The 25,597-nt window shown below is 42.2% G+C and overlaps 1 protein-coding gene across 1 annotated transcript in view; it reads right to left on the bottom strand.

Annotated features, from left to right (window-relative positions):
• DHX36 (DEAH-box helicase 36) overlaps positions 1–20,657 on the bottom strand; it is a 275,760-nt gene extending 255,103 nt beyond the window's left edge. Inside the window, exon 1 of the mRNA XM_069213319.1 lies at positions 20,337–20,657. Within this exon, the coding sequence (XP_069069420.1) occupies positions 20,337–20,567 (231 nt within the window). The 5' untranslated portion in view covers positions 20,568–20,657. The remainder of the gene's footprint in view (positions 1–20,336) is intronic.
• Positions 20,658–25,597: the final 4,940 nt, after the last annotated feature.

The raw sequence follows: 25,597 nt of genomic DNA, 5'->3' as shown, positions 1-25,597 counted from the left end.
GAATCCCCTGCTAATGGATAGTACTCCGTTTTATATCCAGAATTTTCAGCATACTTGTGCAGAATAGTGGTCATTGTAGTACTATGAAACCCCAACTATACAGTAGTTCACTGTCAGTTCAAATGAGGTTCTAAATCTAGAACTCTACTAGAGCTGGAAGTTGATGACGATATTACTATCCTTCCCCTGATCATAGCTTGTACAATAACCCAAAGATATTTCTTCCTCTTCCCATTTAAATTGCCCACACAATGTGTGCTCGCTTTGAGCACTCACATAGCTGTTAACCATCAGTCTTGATTTTGCACACACAAGAGGATGCATGCTAACCTTTGGCAGTCAACAAAGTGAAAACAGTGCTAAAAACACAGGTGGATGTGGATTTGGTTTGAAAAGGTGACGTATGCTATACACATGAAGATGAAATCATCAGCAGAGCTTCACACATACAACACACTCCTGCAAGAGATGATCTGGGGATCCAAGGGAAAGATGTTGTGGCAAAGTATGTAGGGTTTGGGTATTCAAGATGTGTCTAAAGGTAAGAAAAATAACAACACACACAGCAAACATGGATTTATCTTACTGTTAGAATTCTCTTGGTTAATCACTCAAATGTTAACTGTTTATGCTTATATGTTCAGTCTCCCTTAAAAAGATCATACCATCCGACATATACATGTTTTCATGGGTCATGTTACAGTAACATTAAATAAGAACAGTACAAAGAAAAGGACAGTTTTAGTACCCATGAAAAACAAGCTATCATAAATCCAAGAGAAGGGGAGGAGCAACTATACAGAAAGAGATTAAGTGGTTCCAAAGAAAACCAGCCAGCAAGTGAAAGAGACAAATAAAAGCTATTTTACTTATTCTTTATCAGCAGTTTCACATAAAGAAAAAAAGACACAATGGCTAACAAGTTAACAAAAACAGATTTGCACAAATAATAATACAATAGAGTAATTAAGATACTATATGATATATAGTTAATTGTATTAATAAAACAAAGTTACATTGGGTACACAGAGCAAAAGATTAAAAGCATGTAAAATATCAGTTTCCTAAAATGTAACAAAAGAAACAGGTCTTTTACTATTGGAAATGGCATGCAAATTACAGATTATTTGCTCTTTTTAAAAGGTTTCCTACAATAGACATGTTCTAATGCATGGTCGGGTGGGGTTTCACACCAGAGGTACACTTCTAGAGAAGTCTTGTTTTGTGTTTTCTTAAATCCGGATACTGGAAGAAAGAAGGCTGTCCCTCTTCTTCAGGAGCCATTAACCACACAAAATGGACACACTCTGGGCCAATTTGTTAGGGTCCTAAATACATAGCTTTAAGAATCATGTTTCCTATTATAAAGATGCTCCTTGTTTCAACAGGTAGGCATTTGAGAAAGGCCAGGACTGGTGAGAGGAGGTCTGAATGTATCATTCTACATCAAGCTGCATCAAGGAAAGCTTTTTGGAAGTAGATGCAATTTGTGAATTCCTGTGAGGGAGGAACTTTGATAATCTAATCTCAACAGCACTAGGGTGTGGATTACTATCTTGAAATTTGAATCCAGAATAGGTGGTTACGTTCCTCATTGGAATCAAACCTCCTAAGGTGACATTTTACCCCCTTGGCCACTGAATTGATGTATGTTTCAAAGTTCACATTGTTTTTTTTAAATACACCAAGGGATGTAACACCCTCTATATCTTTGCGGTATCTAGGTTTGGAAATAGTTGGCCGCAATAAGGTATTGCATTTCACACTTCTTTCTAAGCTTAACTTAGTAAAGTTTTATTAACAAGTACATACATTATTAAAGGCAAGCTATGGTCCTAAAAGAGGACATACAAATATAAAGGTAGGCTACTTCTACAAGTGAATAAGACCAACCAAAGATCCCAGACTAATAATCTGTCCTTGAAAATCTGGAAAAGATATTGTAGTATGAAGTCATAAGGACAAAGGTCATTATTGGAATCACTTAAGCAGTGCCATGCAGCATCCATATTTGAAGTTCAAGGGGTTTTCCTTCCAATCGCTAGGTTTGAGAAAACATTTGAAAGTGCTCTTCCAAACATCACTGTTGACACGACAGATGAGAGGACCATCTGTGCATCAATAATGGTCGACTGGGGCTGTTTTTGCTACCAATATTAAAAGGCATTTTCTCTTTCCCATGTCAGGGGGATTCAGACAGGAGACAAGGAGGTGCAGGAACAGATAGAAATGTTTTAAAAGATCAAAGTAAAATGGGGTAACTGGAGATTTACCGCTCAATAGCAAAAGCAAAACGCGGTTTCTGGTGGGGGACCGTTCATGTAACACCATTCTAAAACAAGATCTACAAAGATCTGTTGCCAGGTCCAGTACACTGGAGGGGTGGTATTCTATACATCCAGGCAAACACAAAGTAAAGTAAAAGTGGCTGTCTACTTAGCACTTAATAGCTTCAGTTAGGTTAGGTTTGACATCTGAAGAAATATAAAAAGAAAACTAAGCAGTGAAGGCTTAAGATTATCGACTTCATTTGTAAACACTCATAAGACAGTGTCTGCTTTTCTCCTGGCAAGATGAGTTCTAGAAATAATAGACATGGCTGTAGTGAAATGTGTGTTTTGACCACTGACTTTGTGTTGCACCACTTTGTACCTGGCTTAGCTGTCCAGTGTTCACCAGTTACAGACTCCATTTTGAATTAAGTTTAGCCTTAGCTTCATTCTGCCTATTGACTTTATCGTAGCATTAGACATTGCCATGTTTAAGGCTGCTAGTGATTTTCCACGTTGTCTGTCTGTTTTCATGCTTTTTTCTCGCCAAGGGATTTGGTTGATAAGAATGTACTCAAGACAGCAGGGAACGGCCTTGCTTTGACTTGAAATCTTGGGACTGTGGCCAAATCCCAACGTGTTATTTTCAAAGCATACCTAAACTATCTAAAAACAACAAAACCCCTAGGAACAATAACTCCCAACCATTCAATCCTCATCTGTACAAACACATCATTACCCTTCATTTATCACAAAAATAACTTATTACAAATACCAAATATATATTTCTTTTTATACACAATTTATAACATCCCCCATCATATCACAACAAAAAAGAATTAGAAGAGAAGCAAGTGCAAAAGATATAAAGTGCTTGTGTTTATAGTAAAGAATGAGAAGTAATAGATTTCCTATCAAACCATTCCAGAAATCATTCTCTTAAGAAAACTTATACATTATAAAATACAGCCTGTTGGTTGATCCTTAAACTACATCAAATCATAATATAATTTCTTCAAACAGAATTATATCTTCCAATTCCAATTCTCTTCAAAAAGTAAACCCAATCCAGGCTTGAGCAATATCGTCGACGTTTCGACCCCCTCACGCTCTTGGGCCAAATATCGGATCCATATGGGTCTTCATCAGGACTGATAGATAGGGGAACCTACAATTAACCCAATAGAACAAATCAATCTCCACATCAACTCCATTATCTGGGTAATGCCACACACTAACCATACTCACCCATATAAGTCCACACTAAATAAAATATCCTTCTTCATACATAGGCCTTAATGAATCCATCAATCTAAAACACAAAACCTTCATATAAAATCACATTACAACATCCATTAATCAATATATAGAAATCTAAAAACCCACTCTTACCTTCAGTCATATAGTGCCCAATCATTTCCTTATTCCACAAATGTCATGCTCTTCAATAGATTTCCAACCAATGCCACCTCTATTTCTATATCACAACCTTAAACAAAACAAAATGATGTAGTTTCCTAAAAGAAATCTCATATTATTCTCAACCACTCTAATATACTATTAATATCATTATCTCCTCAAAACTACAATATAATGTCCTTTCTTTTCCCTAATAAGCTATCATATCACTCATTACAATCCTCAATATTATTAGCAAACAAACCTATAACAACAAAACCAATGAGTCCAAAAAGTCCTTCAAACATGTTCTTTCCCGAACAAAATGTATCAATATCGCATCCAAAAACTATCCAGAGTACAGACATACCTTTTGTTCAGCAGCCTTCTTTGTAGCTCAATCTCCTCATCAAAAAACGCCAACATTGTCAACTTCCGTGATTAAACACTCTCGTTTACGCGCATCCATATGCGTCAGCACGTCTGAAATACGAAGTTAAACCACCGGCTCTCCGTGTATTCATCATATTGTCTCTATCTGCCACATGCACGCCTAATACCCCCGCCAAAAAAGTAAAAAAGTGGACATGATCGTACGCCACGTTCCGTCTGTCGTTCAAATCGAAATTCATATTTCAAAACTGCCGGATGGCGGATACAGATAAAACAGAACTGAGTGCAATATCGACCTGAAGGGGCAAGGCCACAAATATTTTTGAGGCCTACTCTAGAGTGGGGAAGCAAGAGCTGGGAATTTGCCCAGTGCAGGTGTTTGCTTTAAAACTATGAATCCACTGGACGAAAAAGACAAGCTTTAGATTCACAAGAATACTCTCCTCCAGCCTGCCAAAGAACACCGATTTTCAATACTATTGTACAAGTGTGTAAAATCTAAGAAATACATGAAGGGACAACAAGGCAGCATTCAGGTGCTAGTTTTAAAAAAATGTGATTCATTTTGTTCTAAGAACACTGTCACAAATGTGCTGAAAATAATTTACGTAAAATGTATTGTAGGCCCTTCTCTCATATAATAATAGTGTTCAATGTTGCAAATGTGCAAGGAACACCATAAGTTGCTAATTTTTACCCAGGTGGTAAAATGCATAACATCACTGTTCATTTGGAAAGTGGAGATGCATAAAAGTCATGATTTCCTGAAAGAGGAAGAATAAAGGACAGATGTGGTAAGAAGGAGTAGATATTGCATTGATTTGGTCCCTGTAGGAAAGTACCCTCTTTTTTGGCATGTTACCCCCACTTTTTTGCCTGCTATCAGTATGCTTAGACTGTTTTCATTGAGATCCTCCTATTCAGGAGCCCAGTGACTGTGCTCTCGCCCTCGAAATTTGGTTGCCTAGGACTTTGCACCCTCCACAATTGGCATACTGGTGCCCCCTTACAAATCCCTAGCATATGGTACCTAAGTACCCAGGGCATTGGGGCAACAGAGGTTCCCCACAGGCTGGAGCATGTATTGTGCTGCCCATGCAAAATGTGTCCTCAGGCCTTCCATTGAAGTTCATTCTCCTCTGCCTTAAACTTGTATTTATGACTAACCATTTCATGTATATGTTGATGTGTTAGCATCTATCAGTGAATAACTCACTGCGTTTTGAAAGTATCCATGTGAGCCTTAGTCCTTATATTTTGCATTCTCTATGCGTCACAAAGTAAAGGAGTTTTAGAGTTTGTTATAGAAAACCACGCTATAAATGTATTTATATTTAACTATAAGTAAAACATTAGGCAACTTTAGGTTTGGCAATATACAGCGTTATCTGTCTTCTAGACATATAGACAGAGAGAAGTAAAGCTCTTTCGTTTGTGTTCTTGTTGAGTAGGTGAATACTTACAAATTTAAGATGGGGGCGTTTCAACTGCAAATTGTAAAGCTGTGTTATTTTTAGGAGCAGAAACAGCTGGCAAAGACTATTTGTTGACTGGAGAAACTATTTTGAAAAGAACTCTTCCCTCAAAAACCAAAACATTTTGCTTTTTAATCAAATGCTTACTTTAAGTACAATTTCAACAAGAGTGTAACTGCACTAACTTTGTTGCATTATTTATTGAAAATTCAGTTGAGTGAAAAAAAAAAATGCTACATAAAAAAAAAAAAAAAAGAAAACAAATGAATTTTCGTAAAAAAACAGCATGACAATTAATAAAGTCCAGTAGATGATACGTAAGCGTTTTTATGTTGATTTTAATGGGGAAGGGACCTTTAGAGTATAGTTGCGTTACCAAAGACATGCTTCTACAAGAAGAGCTTTGCTGGAACAGATGGCAAGGGTTTAATTAGGTGAAGGTTAGCCATAGCTCTACCTTTTAAGGTCAAGTATGCAAGCACTTTGACCTGTTTTAAGTATTGTGGGCTTTTAACCACACCGACCTCATGCCCATCACTTTCACTCATTCATGAGCTCTCCTTTTAAAAATCTCTTGATGTGATTGGTAATTGCTTTATGCTTCTCCCACCTTAGGGCATTTTTGTATTCGTGTGGCAGAATCACCCTGTTACATGGATAATTGCACAATTGCTGATATACTTCAGAGTAGGTGCACTATTTTTTTTTTTATTTCTCCCTTCGTGCTCCATGACAGCCATAGTGCCAGCAGTGCAAACTCCATAAGCTGTATTGGAGCACTGCTCACATTGTTCACACTGTTACCTAATTAGTAACTTCTTTTGGCTCCCCTTTCACGCTCCATAGCTTCCCCAAAAACACTGACAATTGATAAATGCTTTACTAAAAAACACCGAAATCCAAGGTCAAAGCTTTTCTGCATCTCTGTCGATGGGCAGTGAAAATGGCCTATAGCAATCATTCTCTTTGAATCAGTGCAAAAAAGTAGATAGCCAAGTCTGAAAGCGATATTCCTAACCCATTCCTCTCCTCGGGAAGACCTAGACATCTCCCGGTGTCAAACATTCACAATGTTCTCATAACTCACGGTTATTTACACAAAAGACAACAATTGTTTATTTTTTGGGGTTTTAGAACCACTGATGAAATTAAGTCTTTTTTACTGAAACATCTTGAAAAAGCAGTGCAGCTCACTTAAATGAGAGACCTTTAGTTACAATTAAAGTATTGATGTAATCTATGAACTTTAACACCTGCAGTGTTTCCTAGAGAGGTGAGGAGATTAAATCATCATTTGTTACCTTTCTGTGTTTCTTTCTTTCAGTCATAGAATATCTTTGCTTTTTTCTATTTTTTCAAACTTCATTTAAGGCTATAGTTATTGCATGTATAAAAAAATAGTCGTAGTACAAAATGTCATCAACAATGTGGGAGCAATGGCTTATGCACCCAACTCACTGGCCCAACCAGCCATTAATTCATAAACTCACTTACTAATCCAATTATCAGTGATTTCACCCATTCTATAGCTAACCATCCATGCTCTGACTTCCCATCAATTATACCTACACATTTTAATCAATACAAATGTTTGCTTGTTCTCATTCACCCACACACACACTGCAATCACTTATGTGCAATAACTAGCCACGCCTGTTCTCTTTGCTGCCTGACTTTATATTTCTTTGACTTGTTGCACGTGATACTTTAAAAAAGGGTTACCTAAAGCGATTTTACTGGAATAGGTTAGATATAGAGGGCTGTAGTTTTTCTTTGTATTACCATTAACGAAGAAATCGCATATTCAGTAGCCAAGACATTTATACAAAAAAAAGCAACAGAGAATGATTTACTTCTGTTCGGCGGAAGCTTACTTTCAGTAAAATAAATACATTTTTTAAAACAAACTTGGCTATTTAGATCTGGCTGACTGTGGGATAACAGTGGTGTTTCTGGCTTGCTGAAGTTTGGACCTAGTGCTGGGACACTTAATTTGAAGTAAGCTACGCGCTCTATAAATTGCATTATTATTGTTATTAGTTCTGTGACTTTTTCCTGCAAAGGAGTTGTATGGTAGATTACCACGTCCTAAAGGGAAAGAAGGCAATCGACCTTTGGTGGTGGTACAATGACAAAGGTCAGCTGAGGGCTGTTTTTCCATTGCTCACTGTAATGATGTCATCCATGCCAACATTTTAGAAGAGGAAAGTGAGCGATTTTAAGAAAATAATTGCAACAACAGCGTGGTTCCACCATTGGCTTCAATTGAAGCACAGGCAATTTCAGGCTGAAGACAGCCAGAATAGTCATTGTTTGCTTAAAAAATTTAGTCTCCTGCCTGAATCTGGTCTATCGACATGTATGTGAGCCTACGTGAGCTGGTTGCTGCTGTTCCTGGAGAATCCACAAGGAGACCTCAAGAGCACACTATCAGGCAGCATAATGCCATGCACAGACTAACAATGTGCAGGCCAGAGTAGACACCTACTGCACCTCCTCGCACCTAGGCTTAGGGCTAAGGGCATTACGGGAGGCCTCACTGCAGAAGTGGCATACAAGCAGCAGAGTTTGCACTCGCCTCGCATGGGACAAGCAGCAAAGTAGGTGATAGAAGGGGGTTCTGCTTTTGTCACATAGGAAGAGACAGCGATGACTTGTCATAAGATGGAGCTGCATAGATTTGGACCTTGCAGCCGAGGTCTCAGTGACGGCTGAGCTCCAGAACCACTGGCTGAATCATTTATCTAGACAGTAGCAGCTTAGGGTTCTTCTTACCCGTAGTGTAAGCCTTTGTGAGAGAAATATACCCATTGTATATATGGTACAGTGGTATTTTGATTAGTAGGAAAGAAAATTTCCTGGATGTAGTTAGCATCGGGGACTAGAAATTTTCTTGGATGTAGTTAGCATTGTGGACTCTTCCTACCGCAGGCACTCTGTGTTGGCTTTACTTCTCTTACATCAGACGACACTCATGTGACACAGAAAAAAGGTCTGAAAAGCTTTAAATATGTGAATGAACAGAAAGTGGTCAAGGAGCTCCATGTGTCTACTGAAATGTCGACGAAGACCTGAGAAGGTACAGTGCCTGTTGCACATAGAAACATCCATTTTCATTTTCCATCAATACTGGCAGAACCAATCAAAAAAAAGGAAGGGCACTGGTACTTCAAGCACCACTATTATTGACACACGGGGGAAAGCGGGGAAGGATAAGGGGTTAATTCCACAGAATCACAGCCAGTGTCAATGAGTAACTTGCAAGTACCCCAGGTCTATACCAAACAGAGGCATACATCAGAGGGCAACTTTTCCCCTTCCTTTCTACTGGAAAGCAAATATATTTCTATTATAGTGTACTGCATTCCACCCGACAATTACTACTGCTCAAATAATGGGGCTAAAGAAGGTCGGGAAGAGAACCTTGCAATTCTCACTCCGGCGAGTCTCAGTGGCCCAACTGACTTGAGTCTATGTTTAGGCAATCATCCTACTGCACACATAAAAGTAAAAGAAACAGTTGCCAGCGTCTAGCTGATCTCATAGCTCCCAGAAAGGAGACAAACAGGGAGAATCACTACAGGACATGGTGATAAGTTAGAGGTATTCTTATCCCATCAGTTCCGGTGTGATATAAAGCCTGAGGCAGAAAATAGATAGAATAGAACTGAATGATAAAATGTAAACCTGGAGACCTTGTATGCCGTTCGAGTAAACATCAGTCTGGAAGGGCAGGTGGTCCTCACGGCAATTCAGTACATACTTGTGTGTCTATTAATTTCCTAAGGATTAAACCTGTTTCTGACCCAAACTTAGAGCAGAAATGTTGGATTGAAAGTACCAGCAAATCTTGTCAATCCCCATACCTTATGATGCTCTTTAGGACATAATGAATGAATGAAAGTATATTTGTTAAGGGCAACTACTGCTCCATAAGAAGGATCCTGGCACTTGCATAAGTCAGGTAAGACAGAAATTATAGCTGACCAAACAGAACTGTCTTCAGTGGTTGTAGGATGTTGGCTCTGTATGCACTATTTCAAAGTAAGGAATAGTATGCACAGAGTCCAAGGGTTCCCCTTAGAGGTAAGATAGTGGCAAGAAGAGATAATACTAATGCTCTATTTTGTGGTAGTGTGGTCGAGCAGTAGGCTTATCCAAGGAGTAGTGTTAAGCATTTGTTGTACACACACAAGCAATAAATGAGGAACACACACTCAAAGACAATTCCAGGCCAACAGGTTTTGTATAGAAAAATATATTTGCTTAGTTTATTTTAAGAACCACAGGTTCAAATTTTACATGTAATACTTCAAATGAAAGATATTGCAGGTAAGTACTTTAGGAACTTTGAATAATCACAATAGCATATATACTTTTCAAATAAATCACATATAGCTATTTTAAAACTAGACACAGTGCAAGTTTCAACAGTTCCTAGGGGAGGTAAGTAATTGTTAGTTCTGGCAGGTAAGTAAACCACCTACGGGGTTCAAGTTTGGGTCCAAGGTAGCCCACCGTTGGGGGTTCAGAGCAACCCCAAAGTTACCACACCAGCAGCTCAGGGCCGGTCAGGTGCAGAGTTCAAAGTGGTGCCCAAAACGCATAGGCTTCAATGGAGAAGGGGGTGCCCCGGTTCCAGTCTGCCAGCAGGTAAGTACCCGCGTCTTCGGAGGGCGGACCAGGGGGGTTTTGTAGGGCACCGGGGGGGGGGGGGGGCACAAGTTAGCACAGAAAGTACACCCTCAGCAGCACGGGGGCAGCCGGGTTCACGCGTTGGGTTTGTAATTGAAATCAATGGGAGACCAAGGGGTCTCTTCAGCGATGCAGGCAGGCAAGGGGGGGGGCTCCTCAGGGTAGCCACCACCTAGGCAAGGGAGAGGGCCTCCTGGGGGTCACTCCTGCACTGGAGTTCCGATCTTTCAGGTCCTGGGGGCTGCGGGTGCAGAGTCTTTTCCAGGCGTCGGGATCTGGGAGTCAGGCAGTCGCGGTCAGGGGGAGCCTCAGGATTCCCTCTGCAGGCGTCGCTATGGGGGCTCAGGGGGGGGGCAACTCTGGCTACTCACAGTCTTGTAGTCGCCGGGGAGTCCTCCCTGAAGTGTTGTTTCTCCACAAGTCGAGCCGGGGGCGTCAGGTGCAGAGTTGCAAGTCTCACGCTTCTGGCGGGAAACGCAGTTGTCTTGAAGTTGCTTCTTTGGAAACAAAGTTGCAGTCTTTGGTGAACAGGGCCGCTGTTCTCTGGAGTTTCTTGGTCCTTCTAGAGCAGGGCAGTCCTCTGAGGATTCAGAGGTCGCTGGTCCCAGGGAAAGCGTCGCTGGAGCAGTTTCTTCAGAAGAGGGGGGGGAAGACAGGCCGGTAGAGCTGGGGCCAAAGCAGTTGGTGTCTCCGTCTTCTCTGCAGGGTTTTTCAGCTCAGCAGTCCTCTTCTTCTTCGGTTGCAGGAATCTGAGTTCCTAGGTTCAGGGGAGCCCCTAAATACAGAATTTAGGGGTGTGTTTAGGTCAGGGAGGGCAGTAGCCAATGGCTACTAGCCCTGAGGGTGGCTACACCCTCTTTGTGCCTCCTCCCAAGGGGAGGGGGTCACATTCCTATCCTTATTGGGGGGATCCTCCATCTGCAAGATGGAGGATTCCTAAAAGTCAGAGTCACTTCAGCTCAGGTTGCCTTAGGGGCTGTCCTGACTGGCCAGTGACTCCTCCTTGTTTTGCTCATTATCTCCTCCGGCCTTGCCGCCAAAAGTGGGGCCGTGGCCGGAGGGGGCGGGCAACTCCACTAGCTGGAATGCCCTGTGGTGCTGTAACAAAGGGGATGAGCCTTTGAGGCTCACCGCCAGGTGTTACAGCTCCTGCAAGGGGGAGGTGATAAGCATCTCCACCCAGTGCAGGCTTTGTTACTAGCCACAGTGACAAAGGCACTCTCCCCATGTGGCCAGCAACATGTCTCGAGTGTGGCAGGCTGCTAAAACCAGTCAGCCTACACGGGTAGTTGGTTAAGGTTTCAGGGGGCACCTTTAAGGTGCCCTCTGGGGTGTATGTTACAATAAAATGTACACTGGCATCAGTGTGCATTTATTGTGCTGAGAAGTTTGATACCAAACTTCCCAGTTTTCAGTGTAGCCATTATGGTGCTGTGGAGTTCGTGTTTGACAGACTCCCAGTCCATATACTCTTATGGCTACCCTGCACTTACAATGTCTAAGGTTTTGCTTAGACACTGCAGGGGCACAGTGCTCATGCACTGGTGCCCTCACCTATGGTATAGTGCACCCTGCCTTAGGGCTGTAAGGCCTGCTAGAGGGGTGACTTATCTATACTGCATAGGCAGTGTGCGGTTGGCATGGCACCCTGAGGGGAGTGCCATGTCGACTTACTCGTTTTGTCCTCACCAGCACACACAAGCTGGCAAGTAGTGTGTCTGTGCTGAGTGAGGGGTCCCCAGGGTGGCATAAGATATGCTGCAGCCCTTAGAGACCTTCCCTGGCATCAGGGCCCTTGGTACCAGGGGTACCAGTTACAAGGGACTTACCTGGGTGCCAGGGTGTGCCAATTGTGTAAACAAAAGTACAGGTTAGGGAAAGAACACTGGTGCTGGGGCCTGGTTAGCAGGCCTCAGCACACTTTCAAATCAAAATATAGCATCAGCAAAGGCAAAAAGTCAGGGGGTAACCATGCCAAGGAGGCATTTCCTTACAGTGGTGCCTTAAACTTTCAGTGGGGATGGACCAAAGGAAGGGTCGAAGAGCCAAAAAGAGAAAGACCAACCCCAACCTGGCTCTGCAGAATTTCGGATACATAGTAAGTTGAGATTAGAGGACTGCCGTGCCCTTACAGAAAAATAGCTGGTGCCCTTCAGGTGGAGATCTCTATGTGTGATCATAACATTTTTATATTTTAACCAAAGATTTAACTTGTAAGCAGCACAGTTGTTTCGGTCCTTGTCTGACATAGGGTCGTTTAGGGATGTTCATAATGAGCCTTGCTGTGGTGTATTGTACACAGCGAAGCTAGGACTGGACACTCTTGGCAGCTCCCAGTATGTTTGCAAAATCCAACTTAGACACAGGGATGTGGAATTCCTATCACCCGACGCCCGGGACATCTTGTTTGGGGTCAAGGGCAACAAGTTTTTATGTTTACTTTGTCCTTGGGACAAGTAGGCCCAACCCCCTGCAGCACAAACGCTTTGGCTGCCTGTTTACAGAGAGTGGAACTCTCTGCAGTTGAGGTAATGTGTTTCCAAAAGATAATGCTGTTCGAACTTGTATTTATGGTTCATTATTTGAAAGCCTTCATTATTAGGGTGCGTGCTGTAAATAAATGTTTTAAGGTCACACTTCACTACTGACGTTGGTTCCAGTACAAAAAAAAAAACCTGTGTACACACATGTTTGAAAAGTTTAGGCTAAGAGGCTAAGTATAATGCTCCCTGATTATATGCAAATGAAGTGTCATTTAGTAAAATGTGTTGATGCATGCTAGTATTTCCCAAAAATATTTCGAATGGAAAATCAGTGTAACCATTTTCAACACGATTATGGGAAGCATGAAAATAAACAAACACTGACAAAGCCAACTGATCTGACATATTTTTATAAGTCTTTTAGTTTCATCAATGCGTGTCTTGTTTTGACATGGCTTTTGTAACACTTTATTGTTGTGGGAGCTACCAGGCCCTCAACATTGTAACAAACATTGGCAAAACCCCCCCAAAAAGTTTTTGAACTCTTAAAGCACACGTTGCCACCAGCGGCATAACAAAGGCCCTGCAGCTGCCCTCCAGGGGGCCCCTTCAGCACAGCACCTGCCCTGAGTGAGTCTGGAGAGGGGGCTCCTCCATGTTCTTTGCAAAGGGGCACCCTCCAGTTTCGTTACGTCACTGATTGCAACTGTAGTTCCTGACACTGAACAAAACTACTTTGTGTGGCAATATGATCCTTGTGGAAGAGCAGAATGCGATCACTCACAGTAAAGCCAGCCGAAAGAGAGAGAAATAGAAGTTTAATAAAAACAAAATGTCTTTGTTAACACCAGACCTAATTAGGGACCAGGACCCACATGTAGGTAGCTTTTTGCATGTCGCAAACAGCGACTTTCGCTGTTTGCGACGTGCAAAAAGCACATTGCGATGCACAAACCCAGTTTTGCGATTCAGTAACCTGGTTACCGAATCACAAAACGGGTTTGCGACTCGCAATTAGTAAGGGGTGTTCCCTTCCTAATTGCAACTTGCAGTGCAATGTAAGATTGTTTTGTGACCGCGAACACGGGCGCACACCAATCGCAGTTTGCACCCATTTCAAATGGGTGCTAACACTTTCGCAAAAGGGAAGGGATCCCCATGGGACCCCTTCCCCCATTGTGAATGTCACTGTAAACATTTTTTCAGAGCAGGCAGTGGTCCTGCGGACCACTGCCTGCTCTGAAAAAATTAAACGAAAACGTTTCATTTTTGTTATGCATCTCGTTTTCCTTTAAGGAAAACGGGCTGCATTACAAAAAAAAACAAAAAAACCTGCTTTATTGAAAAGCAGTCACAGACATGGTGGTCTGCTGTCTCCAGCAGGCCACCATTCGCGAGGGGGTCGCAAATTGCGACCCACCTCATGATTATTCATGATGTGGGCATTTGCGAAGCCCTTGCGAATCACAGATGGTGTCAAGGACACCATCCTACATTCGGATTTGCGACTCGCAATTTGCAGGTCACAAATCTGAACCTACCTACTTGTGGCCCCAAATTCTTAAAGAAAGTCACAAAAGTGTACCCATGGTATATGTCGTACCCCTATAAAATATTTGGGAACTGTATTTTAGAATAGGTAAATACGATGTGTAGATTTGCTCATGTGAAAATCTATTGAGCATTTGCAAGTTCATTTTCCCTCCAGCCACTTTCTTCCCAACCCTGGAAGATGTTCTAATTCTGCCATTGTCAGGAGTAAATGTCCAACCTTTCTTATTATGGGAAAATATTAGAGAGAAGCTGGTAAAAATCTTTAAAACATGCAGGTTAGTAGGTTTGCAGACTCAAAGGCATTCCAGCCCTGGAACTATTGCTTACTGCTTCCTCCAGCCCCAGTATGCAGATCTGCAGAAAGGTGCCAAAATAAGGAAATTGCTACAGTAGGGATTGAAACTCCAAGTATTCAAGCCCTACTATGGTAGTAGCCCTGGCATAATCAGAGAGGCTATTAATTGCTGCCATAATTTGTCGCCACACTACATGGCACCAAAGGGACAAGTAGATCTTTTTACAGGACAAGTAGATTTGAGAAGCAACCTGTCCCCTGGACAAGTTGTTATTTTAATAAATTCCACACCCCTGTAGACATGATTAGTGCATGTACAACCCTCATGTGTGTCTAAGGGAAAAAAGACATCTTTAATGATTTTGACAACCCGAAACAGGGAGAAACAGTAGTCTGAACCTGGTGTTTGAAGGATAGAGCCATATCCATCAACACCCCCAGATTTCAGACCACTGTAGAAAGTATGGGCGTAGGTCCTAGCACAGCTGGCCAAAGTCTCAGGACATCAAGAGTGGAGCAGGTGCCAAACATCTAGATTTCAGATCTATCAGAGATGAGTGGAGAACAGCTGTTTAGTATATGTTGAGCAACAGACAACTCAACTCTGAAAAATCACCAATCACAGTTTAATTGCATTGATGAAAAGCTAGCATAATTTGCGTATTATCAGCATACAAAACGATGTTCATACTCCAACTTTGGGCAATTGAGGATAAAGTAGCAAATAAATGTTGAAAAGGGTTGGGCTTAATGCTAATCCCTGAGGAACACCACAGTTTATGGCCCTAAACTGGGAGGTGAAAGGTGAAAGTAATAGGGCCTCATGTGCATCTGTTAAATAGGAGTAAAGCTATTTCAAGGCATGGCCTGTAGTTCACACCTGCTCCAACCTTTGTGCAAGGGTTTTGTGTGACAGTGTTGATAGCAGTGCAAAGATCTAACAAAATGACCACTGCTTTCTGCCTCAAGACAAGATTGCATCTGATACGTTCAGTGACTTTGCACAGTGCCAATTCAGCACTGAAACCTGACTGGGTGGGATGCAGAATGTTGTGTTGTCCCACGTGCCTGGTAATCTGACCGTTCACCAGGGATTCCAGCATGTTGCCAAGATGTGGAAAGAGAGAAATGGGCATGTTGTTGCTCAGAGTACATGGGTCGCTGTTAACCTTTTTGAACAGAGGTACCACCAGTGCATTTTTCCAACTAAGAAGTACCTGGTCACATTCAAGAGACAAGTAAAAAAATACATTAATTTGAGGATTACCGACAGTAGCCTTCTTAGAAAACATAAAAGGAGGGGGGCAAATATTAAGAGGTGAGATAGATTTGATTTTTTGGATTAGCTCCTCAGATTCGACTAGTGAAATCGGTTCAAAGGACATGAGCCGCAGCCCTGTGCTATGCCAATACCTGTGAGATAGGAATTATTTGTTTGAGGGCCTAAGGCAGCAAAAATGTTTTGACAATTTAAAAAAACATTAAAGGAGCATTATCAGAAGAAATCAGTGTTGGCTTTCTTGATATTTCTCTGGATCTGTTTAAAGGAAGAGCTATAAGCCTGCTTGTTCTCAACATCAAAACTCATCCTCCACTTCCTCTCCACTTGTTTACATTTAAGTTTTTCTGACTGGAGACAAGGAAAACCAGCTTGCTGAAGGTTCAGTTTGCTAATTAGGGTACATTTCTGATGGCGCCAGATTGTCAAAACCTTGTACTAGGGCCTTATTAATGGAAGAGATGCACCCTCAATAGCCGCTGAGGTATACTAAAATTTGTGAACACATATGAGAAAGACTGGACTCTGGGATACTCTGCCATTTCTTTTAGAAATGTTGCAGTGATAAAATCAAAGATGCCATACAAAATCTCATCAGTGATTTAATATGTGGAATAATTAGCTGTGCATGGTGAAGGCGTTAGTTGCAGTTACCTTAGGGCGCAAGTTATAATTACTTGAAGGAACTCCAACTATAACTGAAGAATTTCTACGATTTTGTAGGAGTAAATTCAGAACCTAACTAACGTCCATGTAACCTTTAGGTTTTTTCAGTAAATATCTATGTTTTTTTTTAATGGAAAGTGATTTTAATTACTGTACGATATTCCAACCCAAAGGCTGAGCAGGGGTTGGTTGCCAAGCACCTATAATCACCCAACCCTGCGCCACGCACGGCCTTTGGCCGGGACAGAGAAGGTTGGCCACACAGCCTGTCTCTGTGAGTGGGTGCGCGAGTATCTCAGTGGGTCTGAAAGTCAGTGTGTGAGGGTCTGAGTGGGTGTGTCAGTGGGTGCCTGGGTCTCTGAGTGCATATATGAGTAAATGAATTAGTGTGTTTTTTTCTTTCAAATTTTTTCTTATTATTTAATAATTTGCAAATACAGCACATGGTGAAATTTTTTTTTATGAAACCTGTAATTTGCCCCTAAAACACACCTATATCACACCCCTGGGGTCAGGGTACCCTCAACATGAACCCTTAAACCACTGTCAATTTGGATTTACACCCCTGGGGATCACGTCCCGTGAAAATAAAATGGTGGATGCAACTTTCAGTCAGGTTGCGGTCAGCCAATTGCAATGCTTCTTTTTGCATGCACATTCACAAATTTGCACGACTATTTGTGAAATATTAGCAAAGTCATTGGAGCCATAGATACACAAATTTATTTTCCCTTTAATATCTCAAAAACTACTGAACGGATGTATACCAAATAAGCAAAAGTGTGATCTGCATCCCGAAAGCTAGATTTCTGCCAAATCTCGTGTAATTCCGTCCAGCGATTCGGGCTGTAATGTGTCTAAAAGTCCTATGGGAATTAACATGGGAAACTACTTTTTCCACCCCCCCCCCTTTTTTCTCTGCCCCCCAAAAACTTTCCTGTGCAACACAAATCACTGCAACACTTCTTTCAGAAAATTTTGTGAATATTTGTCAATCAGTGCCAAAGATATAGGGAAGTCAAAAAACGCTTTTTCTATGGAAACATGGTCCTACCTATAACTACCTAGTGGTTACCTACCGCCACTAGGTAACACACACACACATATATATATATATATACACACACATATACACACACACACACACTAGCAAAAACAAAAGGTCTTGGCTAATGCCACTCGTAATTAGGGGCCAATATATAAAGAATGTTACAAAAGTGCATCCATGGTATAATTCCTTTCATGAAGTTACAGAAGTAGGCATGGAAACTGTCCTCATACAGAAAGTTTGTGAACTGTATTTTATTTTAGTATTAGCCAATTTGCCTGTTTATGTTTGCTCATGTGAAAATCTGCTAAGCATTTACAAGTTCAGCTTCCCTACAACGTATTTTTTCCTGCTCTGTAACATGTTTTACTACTGTCTTAGTCAGGTGTAATTTTTTAACCAAGGGACAAGTATTTCCAGGACAACTAGATTTTTGAAGCATCCTGTCCTATGGCCAAGCAGATATTTTAAAACGTTCCATACCCCGGTCTCACAAAGATTGGTTTTCATACCACCTTTCATATCTACTCCTCACACCCAACATTATAGCTTCCTTCAGGAGTCAATCACCTCTCCTATACAACACCATTGTATCCCTCTTACTAAGCATGATCACATAATTCAACTATACATGTTACAACTGTGTAAATGATACTCAAATCATTCCAAAAATGAAAATCCCAGAAAGTGTCTACAAATCAAGACACAGGGAATGCTTTCATGCCTTTAATGAATGTATGATGATGATTAATACCCGTAAGTTCAAGACCAGTGAAAAATGGCACAAACCACAGGCTGCGGAAGTGTGGCCCTGAGAACTTTATGCCTGCCAGCTATGTCAAGAGAATTATGAAACCAAGGAGACACCATATACTCAGATATGTATGCTACCAAACGTCAAAGAGGTTACAAGCAGCAGCTTCTATATAATGAAAAGACTGCAACTCATCTTCCCATACCTGGCATACCAACAAAAACGCAAAGCTATCCTCAGTCTTGTGATCTCCAAGGTGGACTATGTCAAAAGCCTATACCTCTGCACCCCTGTTTCATAATAACCAAAATTCAATAAAATCACAATTCTGACACAATACTACTCCTCTGCCTTCACTCGAAAAAACACTAAGTACACCAGTTCTGCAAACAATTAATTGGCTACTTGTAGCCTGACGGTCAATGCTCAAAGCAGTTTGCATCGCCAACAGAGCCTCCAAGGAAAAAAGATCAAACTATCTACAAATTAAATTGCAACAGTACAAAGAAAATTGGACACTGCACTCAAGACAGATCGTCATACCACCGTACAATAAGATATCTATTGAAGGCTCTGCTTTTCTTGGTACAAGCCATCAAGCTCTGGAACTCATTGCCCCCCAAAACATCCAGGCAGGGGCATTTAAAGTTCAGAAGAGAGGGGGACACATGATTGTTACAAGACAATTACATCAACTACTAAACCCTGGCACTCAACAAAAACGATAATCCTACCAAAAGAACACCATAACAAGAGTACAGAGAGAGACACTCAACCCCAAATTGGGGAGGTCCCCCGAACATAACTTTACAGTAACTTCAAAATATGGATGGACCCTAATAACTATCCCTCTCCAATCAACACTAGAAGCACCCACTGCCACTCTGCACCTGAAGGACGGCAGCCTCCCTAATGACATTCAGCACCACTAACTCACGCCAATACCGAGACTTCAGAGACACAGTGGAAAATGATACTCCACCTTCAACCTCAAACCGCATGATGGAGGTCAGTTAATCTAGTCTTAATGACGGTTACCCCATTATCAATTTGATGTAATCCATGTCACCGTATGACATACCAATTCATCACCTGATCACTCATATCAATGGGACAGACATATAATGTATGAAAGGACTCATGGAGCCTTGTTGGCAACTGGATGGCACAGGTGCATGCTATATCACCATGATTAAATAACCAATCAATACTAACCAGACAGGCCTGTTTGGACTAACAAGATCTGCTCCAAACTGCTGATAAAAGAAGGACTCTTCTTTGACCAGCATGGTTTGGGACTGTGAAGGTCCCAAACAGTTACAGAAATGGAGCTTTGACACCCTAGGATCTCGGCAAATATATTTAATTAACGGCTTTTAATGGCAATCACGTAAAGGAGTACGAGTTTAACCAGGCGATTGCTGATCCCCCTCTTTATCGACATCAGTTATCTCTTGAGGATCAGTTAAATCAGATCACCAGCCCCCTGCCATAGGCAGCACAGGAAATCCAATCAAGAATATTAAAGAAGTACCAACACAATGAGCTGCCAGTCTAAGATATTATACAAATGTGCATCTCTGTCACAGTTACTCATCCATCACACTCCTAAGATTTATACGCCATATAAATACCACTGCAACACACTAGACACAGCATTTCTTAGCAATAACAAAAAAACAATAACACACATCGTCTAACACTCTTTCGGTTTTAGAAGTGTATTTTTAAGAACGCGTCGTTCAGGTCTTCCTCTCAGTATCTCGTCTCGGTATGGGATAGCAGAGTCTCATTTTGGCTGATTATATTAGGAGGGCATAGCACACGTCTATCAGTTGAGTAACCGTCGTGGTGTTTTATGTCTAGAGGTCATGGGCTTCGGTGTCAGCATGTCTCCAGATCAATGGATTGGCAACGGGCACTGTTGCTAGTGTAGTGGTATGTGCCAGGGGTGTGGGGTGTTGAATGGGGACCATGATGATGGTCCCCAGTCTGTGTTACATGCCTCCCAGACCCCTTTGTTTACCTCCAGTCTTTCCTTCTCCTTGCTGCGCTGCCCCTGCTTCCTGGCGTACCATAATCCTATCTCTCGGCCCTTCAAGTGTGGGGGTGGGCGAGATCGTTGTGCTCCGCTGTCCTCGTCTCGGGACCCGTACCCTCCATGCTGCTGGGACGACGAGCTCTGTCCGAAGCCACCCCATCCTCCCCTGGCTCCTCCTCTGCGATGAGGGTTGCCTCTCCGGTGCTCGTAGCTCATAATCAGAGGCTGTTGTTACAATGGGAAGCAGGACTGAGCAGCTGATGCTGATACCGGCCGCCTGCCCCGGAAGTTAAGCAGCCCGTCGGATTTTCATTCTACCCTACGCCTACCTCACAGAGGGGCTCAGAGCATTCTCATGGAGAACTAGACTGCTAACTCAATTTAAAGGTTGTGCTAGCGTTAGACGACATGTTGCTGGGAAAGAACAGCCTCTACAACCCTTCGTTTCTGCTATGCCTCTGGACGCATTTGTGGATGAAAATGTTTCTTCTCCGATTGGTTATGTATATGTAGGGAACGATTTAAGTCATTTTCATTAACATTTTATGTGTTTGTCCCGAGATGATCTGCCTGCCTCTTTCTGTGCACGTGACTCTTGGATGTATAAACAGGAAGCTGGAGGTTTACCGCAGGTTTGTGGGAGACAGCTTCGTTCACCTAATGAATATTAGAAAACAAAAATTGCGACCTCCCACAGTAAGTGACAGTCCTCAGCATCCTACAAGCAAGTATGGGTTCTAACTGCTGCTCTATCGAATGGTAGTATCTTCTATTCATCTGACAATGCCATCAACCTTGTGCTTTAGAATAAGTTTAGCAAAAAACTTCACCTTCACGGTCTAAAAGGGCGATATTTTTTACATTCAATTTAGAACCCCTTTTTCATGTATTGGTACTAGTTTACCACTGCACCAAGAACTAGTTTAATTTCTACTGCAAAGAACGAATTTATATAGGGGGTAAAGTTTATGAGCCCAAAAATCTATGATTATCTTTATCAAAGCTATTGGAATTCCATTGTCCGGCCTTGAAAAATCATAAAAATGTCTTTAGACCAACAGGTCGAGTAGCTTGAATAAACTACTCGACCTAACTGTAATTTACTTGACCCTGAAACGGGTCTCAAATTGTGTGATCCTAAGCAAATATTGTATTTTACAGTCACCTTTTTCTTCGTTCTCACATATGAGTGCACCTTCAATTATGTGAGTTCAACATTTTGGCTGTAAAAAAAAATCTTCTTTTGATGGATTAAATATACTAAATGTTTGCTCCATGTATAATACATTTAGCCCTCATATAAGGTGTACATGGTCCATGCATGACTTGCCTCTTCGTTTACGAATAGCTTTGCCATCAGGGCAGGAGTGTTTCTCAGTTCGCTGCCAACAATGTTTATAATTTCCTTGTACTGGGGTTGCAATGCTTCCCCAAAGTTAGTTTTCCAAGAGATTCTCTTTCCCTTCCTAATCTTTGACTGACTCTGTTATTTGTTCATAATGATTGCTACCAAAAGTCAAACTTATATTGAAATCTTTTTTAAGATGAACATTTTGGCAACTTTTAAATGAATAATCAAGAACACTAGTTTGTCCATTGTTAGGCAGATGTGTATAGCAAGCAGGGGCGGCTCCTTTGCAATGCTAAGCCAGGAACTAAAAGATAAAACAATATTTCTTTATCATTTTATCTTTCAGCTGCTTGTTCAGCCAGCAGCATGTGAAGAGAAGGATGGGGCTGGGCCACAGGAAGGAGGAGAGAGTGCATCTGAGTGCACATGTGTGTTTGGCCTGCCGTCTCAGGCCGGCCAAACACACATGCACACTTAGGTTTTTCCAGCCTGGCTGTGTTGAACTGGCAGGCTGGGGAAACTGCACAGATCACAGGGCAGTGTCTGAGTGCATTCCAAGCAGCTCATACAAATCCTGACGCTGCTTTCATGCTAGGTTTAGCATGAAAGCAGCACCAGGATTGCTAGGGAACCTGTGCTGGTGTTCCGGTGAATGCTGGCACACCAGAAGAAGAGGATCAATGCAGCAGGTGCTGGTGGAGACAAAAGGAAGAGGTATGTTTTCTAAACTTATTTTTTATTTCCCTCCCCCACTCCCGTCCCTACCTCTTGAGATTTGTGGCGGCTGTCAGTGATAACAAGCAGGGGAATCTTCAGAAATCCTTCAGTTCAAACCTGTGAATAACAAAGAATGCAACTACATTAATAACAGCCTTACTCTTTTACAGAACGCAGGTTCCAGAAATGATACAGGAGGAATGTAATACATTTGCCTCTTTGCGTCATTATTTTTGGAAAAGTTTGATGACATTTTCACTATCTAGGCATTAAAATACCCTATTGAAATGAATACTGAGTCCATGTTTTGATCTGTAAGCACATTCAGGTTGCTAGAATGTCAGTCTCTAAACCCTTCTTACAGCAATTATTTTGTGGTAAATATGTGTTACATATTAGCAAAGAGATTGGTTCCTAGATTAGCAGGACTGATAATATATAGATTTTCACCATCAACACCATTTAACTTTAATACTGAATAGTAGAAGATATCCTGTCTGTCTTATTACGAGTCCATTAAATGCTAATGCACATGTAGTACGGTGAAAGTGATACCCATGACGTTGTGATGGAGGACCTGTCCACCATACTCTAAATCAAACCCTATGACCTTTCCGCATATTCATGCTGAGCTCGCCTCTGACCTAAAGGGTCTCATTTTGCAAGGCGCTCAATTGGCCACTCCATGAACTATATGAAGGCAGGCAATTGCATTAGCTCATTAAGGCATTTTCACTACCAAGTGAATACTATCAGGAGGTACCTGGCTTCCCCCACAGGGGTGCAGATCTCTTGGTTCACTCTCGCTCCCCAGTGCCTATCAACACATTACCTGCAACATTAAGATATGTTTCAGTAGGGTGACTGTTAGAAATGGGGTCTTTGGTTGGCAGTCAGGTTACCCCATGTCCAAGCAAGGACCCTAACTCTAGTCAGGATAAGTCACACACAATCAAGATTTGATAAGTACAAGTTAAAATATCACTTCAGAGAATGATAAGAGTCTTTAGTCTTTAAAAAGCAACAAGTGTCTCTTGCAAGCACAAATTACCTGGTTTGTGTTCAAATTCTCCGCAAGGGACCGCAGAGGAGATGCATGGAAAACGGGGAGGTGTGCGTCAGTTTCTCTGGGCGCACACAGACGATGTGTCGATAACTTTCCACACAGGGAAGACTTTGCATCGATTTACGGCGCGCTGACTTGGATCCTCTTCGGGTTGCAGGGTTTTTGGACGCCCTGGGGACGATGTGGAGAAATGCTGGGTGTGCAGGATGAAGTCACAGGGGCTGCATCGATCCGGTGGGCGATGCATGGAAATTTCTGTCACACGGCAGGTGCTGCGTCAATTCTTCCCGCAGGAAATCAGGCTGCATCGTTCTGGCTCTGCTTTGCGTCGATCCAGTGGGCCGCGCGTCGAAGTTCAGGTCGCAACAATGGCGCAGCGTCGATCTCCTCTCGGGGACTCGGGCTGCATCATTCCGGTTCGGCGTGCAGTGATTTTCTTACCGCGATGCAGGCTGTGCGTCGTTTATTGCAGGTTGTGCATCAAATTTTTGCCACACAAGGAGTTCTTTGCTGGATGAAGTCTTCTTGGTCCTGAGACTTCAAGGAACAGGAGCCAAGCTGTATCCAAGCCCTTGGAGAGTACTTCTCAGCAAAACCAGAGGGCAGCCAGGCAGCTGGGCAACAGCATGGCAGTAGTCCTTTTCAGAACAGCAGTCAGGTGAGTCCTTTGGGCAGCCAGGCAGTTTCTCTTGGCAGGTTGCAGGGTCTGGTTCAGAGTTTCTTTACCAGTGGTATCTTGTCCAGAAGTGTCTGAGGTGGTAGGGTCAGGGATCCTGCTTGAAGACCCAAATGTGCCTTTGAAGTGGGGGAGACTTCAAAGAGTGGCTTAGAAGTGCACAGGGTCCCCTTTCAGTTCCATCCTGTCTGCCAGGGTCCCAGTAGGAGGTGTGGCAATCCATTGTGTGAGGGCAGGTCACGGTCCTTTCAAATGTACGTGTCAGGCCCTCCACCCTCCCAGCCAAGGAAGACCCATTCAGTATGCAGCTGTGTGCAGGTGTGACTGAGCATCCTGTGTTTGGGGTTGTCTGAGTGAAATGCACAACGGAGCTGTCAGCTAGCCTAGCTAGACGTGGATTGTATGTCACTGAAGGATTTAAGTGCAGAGAAATGCTCACTTTCTAAAAGTGGCATTTCTAAATAGTAATATTAAATCCAACTTCACCAGCAGGATGTTCTATTACCATTCTGGCCGTACTAAATATGACCTGGTTACTCCTTTCAGATTAGAATCTACCAGTCAAGCAGTATATGAGGGTAGCCCTAATGCTATCCTATGAAAGGAGCAGGCCTCACAGCAGTGTAAAACAAATTTAGGAGGTTTACACTACTAGGACATAAAGAATACACATGTTCATGTCCTGCCTTTTACCTACATAGAAACCTGTCCTATGGGCTACATAGGGCCTACCTTAGAGGTGGCTCATATGTAGAAAAAGGGGAGTTTAAGGCTTGGCATTTACCTTTAAATGTCAAATTTAAGTGGCAGTGAAACTGCACACACAGGCCCTGCAGTGGCAGGCTTGAGACATGGTTAAGAGCTAATTATGTGGGTGGCACAACCAGTGCTGCAGGCCCACTAGTTGTATTTAATTTACAGGCCCTGGGCACATGTAGTGCACTTTGCTAGGGACTTACAAGTAAATTAAATATGCCAATTGGGTATGAGCCAATGTCACCATGTTTTAGGGAGAGAGCATATGCACTTTAGCACTGTATAGCAGTGGTAAAGTGCACAGAGTCCTCAAGCCAGCAAAACTGAGGCCAGAAAAAGAGAAGGAGGAAGGCAAAAGGTTTGGGGGTGACCCTGCAGAAAGGCAATTTCCAACAGTGACCTAATGTTTTTTATGTCTTACCCACTTCCCATTTCCTCACTTGGCTTACCATTGGTTTAGTGGGGAGTTAGAGGATACAATAAACTTTTGCAGATCGTCCAATACAGGACACATTTTGTAAGGTGTCTTTTCTCTGACCCCATATAGACTGTAAATGTTCAGCCATGTTTCAGGACAGAGTTTTTGTTGTAAAGTTGATTCTTCTATGTTAAATCATACACAAATTACTATCTGCTAAACATAGCCATGCAGTAAAGTCTCTCTTTTGCACTTTGGTAAC

This window comes from Pleurodeles waltl, chromosome 11, assembly GCF_031143425.1.
Source record: "Pleurodeles waltl isolate 20211129_DDA chromosome 11, aPleWal1.hap1.20221129, whole genome shotgun sequence".
Lineage (NCBI taxonomy): Eukaryota > Metazoa > Chordata > Amphibia > Caudata > Salamandridae > Pleurodeles > Pleurodeles waltl.
This window is presented reverse-complemented; position numbering and strand designations above follow the sequence as displayed.